At 50.4% G+C, this 3,794-nt stretch overlaps 1 protein-coding gene across 1 annotated transcript; it reads left to right on the top strand.

Moving 5' to 3' along the window:
- The first annotated feature begins 236 nt into the window (after positions 1-236).
- On the top strand, positions 237-3,489 carry Cytl1 (cytokine like 1). Its single transcript, XM_036200424.1, has 4 exons — positions 237-395; positions 1,474-1,518; positions 1,721-1,849; positions 3,406-3,489. Exons 1-4 carry the CDS (start codon positions 237-239, stop codon positions 3,487-3,489), a joined length of 417 nt encoding a protein of 138 aa, XP_036056317.1.
- The last annotated feature ends 305 nt before the right edge of the window (positions 3,490-3,794 follow it).

Genomic DNA, 3,794 nt, shown 5'->3' on the forward strand with positions numbered 1-3,794 from the left:
TTCCAGGTGCCTCCAGTTCCCCAAACCCAACCCCTCTTCCCCTTATTACTGCTTCCTTCTGAAAGAATCCAGTGTCCCAGAGCCTATGGGCGTGTCACATCCTTGGTTCCACCCTCCCTGGATGCCTGGCCCTGGCAGGGGCTCCACAGGAAAAAGGAGGGGAGGCTGAGCCTGGATATCCCCCCCTCAGCCACTTTTTAAAGGGGCAGCTGGCCCAACAGTAGGCAGCAGGCACAATGGCACCCTGGACACTGCCTCTCTTGCTGCCGCTGCTGACAGTGGTGGTCTGGCCTCTGGCAGTACAGCCTGCGCCCCCCACCTGCTACTCACGGATGCTGACCCTGAGCCGTGAGATCACCGCAGACTTCCAGAGCCTGCAGGCTTCAGAACCTGAGGTAAGTTCCTCACTTGCCTCCCTTGCCTTGAGAAGACAGATAGATAATAGATAGAAGATAGATAGATAGATAGATAGATAGATAGATGATAGATAGAAAGAAAGAAAGAAAGAAAGAAAGAAAGAAAGAAAGAAAGAAAGAAAGAAAGAAAGAAAGAAAGATTTAAAAAACCCAGCTCCCTACAGAGACTAGAATTTGAGGGTTACATAGAACTAATGAATTAAGCATCTTTGTTTCTGTCATTAGCCTAATGACTAGCGATGTATACCAAGGGGTGACACACTCCTTATCTGCTGAGGGACTGTGGGACAATTACTCAGCCCTTGTCTGAGCTCCCTTCTCTGTAAAGAAGGATAATAGCACCCTCCTGGGTACAATGAGGCTGAAAGGATTGACTATAGGGACACAGGACAAGTATTAAGGCTGTTAGCCCTATCCTCAGAGGAAGACCTCAGGAACTCAGGGGGGGTCCCCTGAGGAGTGCTTCAAGAGAAGAAAAGTCAAGGTCCTTTGCCTGCTTATCTCTAACAGAAGCAAAACACCCTGAGAGCCTGGGTAAACTTCAAAAGTGTTACTCAGCTGCCTGCACACACTTCAAACAGAGCCCCAAATTCCTCAGGTGTTAGGGTTCACATTATCTTAACACTTTGTATTTTCTTTTCAAAAGTTAAACTACAGGCATTACTGCCTCATGATAAAAGAGACCATAGAACAGTAAGAACATGCACAAAGGACGGAGGGAAAAAAGTGTTTGTGATCCTGCCACCTAGAGGCAGCTGCTGCTATAACAATTGGAGAGCGGCATTGAATACATTATACCTATAGTACTCTGTAATATCATACACGTGTTTGTGCATGTCTGTACACATGTGTTTGTATAAAATGGTGTCCTGATTCACAGTGTTGCAAAGGTTATGCTTTGAAGAAAGATTCTGGGAGAGCAGGTATCTTGATGCAAGATGTGCTGTGAGTGCCCTGGCATTAGGGGGAAAAACAAGTTCTGGAGCTATTGGCTGGGGACAGCCAGCAGGGAACAGACTGTGACCAGCTGCCCCATCCACTTGCTTCCCTCCCACAGGATTCGTGTGTGAGGTACTTGCCCCGGCTCTACCTGGATATCCATGTAAGAGAGTGTTGCCTGGCGGGGTGGGGTGGGGTGGGGCGGGGCGGGGGGGGGTGGGGTGGGTGTGAACTGCCTCTGTTGCTGTCTGAGGGGGCAGCCAGGGTGAGGAGAGGTCTTATGCTATGTGGGAGGACTCACGAGCTCAGTCTCTGGGCCTCTGGCTCCTGCTTCTCCCAAAGCCCTCTCTTGTCCCCATTCTCAGAATTACTGTGTGCTGGCCAAGCTGCGGGACTTCGTGGCCTCTCCTCAGTGCTGGAAAATGGCTGAAGTGGACACTCTGAAGGACAGAGTGCGGAAGCTGTATACCATCATGAACTCCTTCTGCAGACGGGTGTGTGAGGCACTCAGGAGCCCTTTTCTCCTATGGGCATCACAGGGAGGAGGGCTGGGGGAGGGACTTCCGCTCCAAGAAGGCTTTCTACGACAGTGGACACCCTTGTTAAGTGAGCAGGACTCAGAATGGGGGCCCTCGCCTCCCATAGCTGCACACGGAGCCTGTGCAGACAACTCACTTCTAGGCTATTCCATAGATACTCGAGGCAGAGTGCAAGAGCCAGAGGGAGTCACAGGACGCTTTCTGAAGGAGGAGGGTCTGGGTGGGAGCGAGTGTCACCAGAGGGGCTGGGGAGGAAGGAAACAGAAAGCCAGCACTGTGGTCCCACAGACGCAGCCAGCCCTGGATAGTTCTGTAATGTGTCCTCATCTTCACTTTCCCTGACACTTCTTCACAACTCAGGAGTGAGCTAGGGACTTAGTGGTCATCTGGTGACATCAGGGGAAAGGTCCTAATAATGACACCCTTACAGTGTGACTGCTATACTGTCTCTCCCTACGATACCTAGCAAGGTGACTAGATGTACAACTCTAAATTCCAAGATCCTTAAAAAGATACTGATGTAATGCCGGGCATTGGTAGCACACGCCTTTAATCCCAGCACTCAGGAAGCAGAGCCAGGCAGATCTCTGTGAGTTCGAGGCCAGCCTGGGCTACCAAGTGAGTTCCAGGAAAGGTACAAAGCTACACAGAGAAACCCTGTCTCAGGAAGAAAAAAAAAAAAGATACTGGTGTGTGTCAGAGAGAGAGAGAGAGAGAGAGAGAGAGAGAGAGAGAGAGAGAGAGAGAGAGAGAATGGACATGTGGTGTATGTACACAAGAAGAAGCCAGGAGGAGACATCAATATCTTGCTCTGTCACTCTCTATTTCCTAGGGCTAGTTTGGCAGACAGTACTCCCCAAGTATTCTTCATCTTTGCTCCCCACAGTACTGATATTACATGTGCACAATGATGTGCAGCCTCTTACATGGGTGTTGGGGATTTGAATACAGATCATCATGCTTGTGCAGAAAATGGTTTTACCTACTGAGCTATCTCCTCTGTCTTCCCCCTTGTGTGTATGTGTGTGAGTGTGTGGGGAGAGTATGTGGGAGGCACGTGTATGTACACATGGGGGCATCGGCCTAGCCAGAGTAAGGCCCTCCCCTCCAGAATCCTTAGCTTGCTGACAGTTTCTCCTGTGACAGTCCCTCTTCATTACTGAACTCCCTTGGTTTTTCATGGGGAAAGGAAGTTGAAATTACAGAGTGCCTCCTGGTGTGTGGTGTGCACCGCCCAAAGTAGCTGGAGGTGGAAGCTAGCGCTCTTCTGCAATAGCTGCATCCATCCATTCTGTCCACCACTCAGCCATCTGTCCATCTGGTCAACCAAAGCCTGAGCAAATTCCAATGAGAATGTGAAGAAAGAAGACACTAACTCTCCTTGGGGACAGGGTGTATTTCTACACACCAGCAATGCTTGGGCAGTCTTGGAGGGTGACAGGAGCCCTAGCTCGTGGGCTTCAGAGACACCCACGGCAGCACACCAGCTCACTGCTTGCTGTCTTTTCCAGGACTTGGTGTTCCTCTCAGATGACTGCAATGCTTTGGAATACCCAATCCCCAAGACCACGGCTCCTCCAAACCAGCACAGCTAAGAAAGCAGGTGGACCAGAAGACTGATCCAGAGACCTGAAGCTGGGCCAGCTGTTCACAGCACAGCCACAGCACCCCAGGCCTCCCTTTAGTGTAGCTGCTAGACCTGCCACATGCCTCTCTACCTTCTAGAACAACAGTTAGGAATGTCTGGCTGAGCATGCTTTGTACACAGGTTGGAAGTCAGCTTCTAAGTGTCTCATTGAGGTGTAAGAGGCACAACAGTAAAGTGCGCACACGGGCTTCTCTTTGGGGAGCAAGCAGCTTGAGTGCAGCAAACCTGTGTCTTTGTGACCACTTTAATGAA

The sequence above is a fragment of the Onychomys torridus genome, chromosome 10, assembly GCF_903995425.1.
Source record: "Onychomys torridus chromosome 10, mOncTor1.1, whole genome shotgun sequence".
Taxonomy (NCBI): domain Eukaryota; kingdom Metazoa; phylum Chordata; class Mammalia; order Rodentia; family Cricetidae; genus Onychomys; species Onychomys torridus.

What these genes read in the sequence shown, in the direction of transcription:
- Cytl1 (XM_036200424.1), top strand. Translation starts at nt 237, where the DNA reads ATGGCACCCTGGACACTGCCTCTCTTGCTGCCGCTGCTGACAGTGGTG. An exon ending in GGCTCTACCTGGATATCCAT is followed by an intron (nt 1,519 to 1,720) that starts GTAAGAGAGTGT and finishes CCCCATTCTCAG; the next exon opens with AATTACTGTGTGCTGGCCAA. An exon ending in TGAACTCCTTCTGCAGACGG is followed by an intron (nt 1,850 to 3,405) that starts GTGTGTGAGGCA and finishes TGTCTTTTCCAG; the next exon opens with GACTTGGTGTTCCTCTCAGA.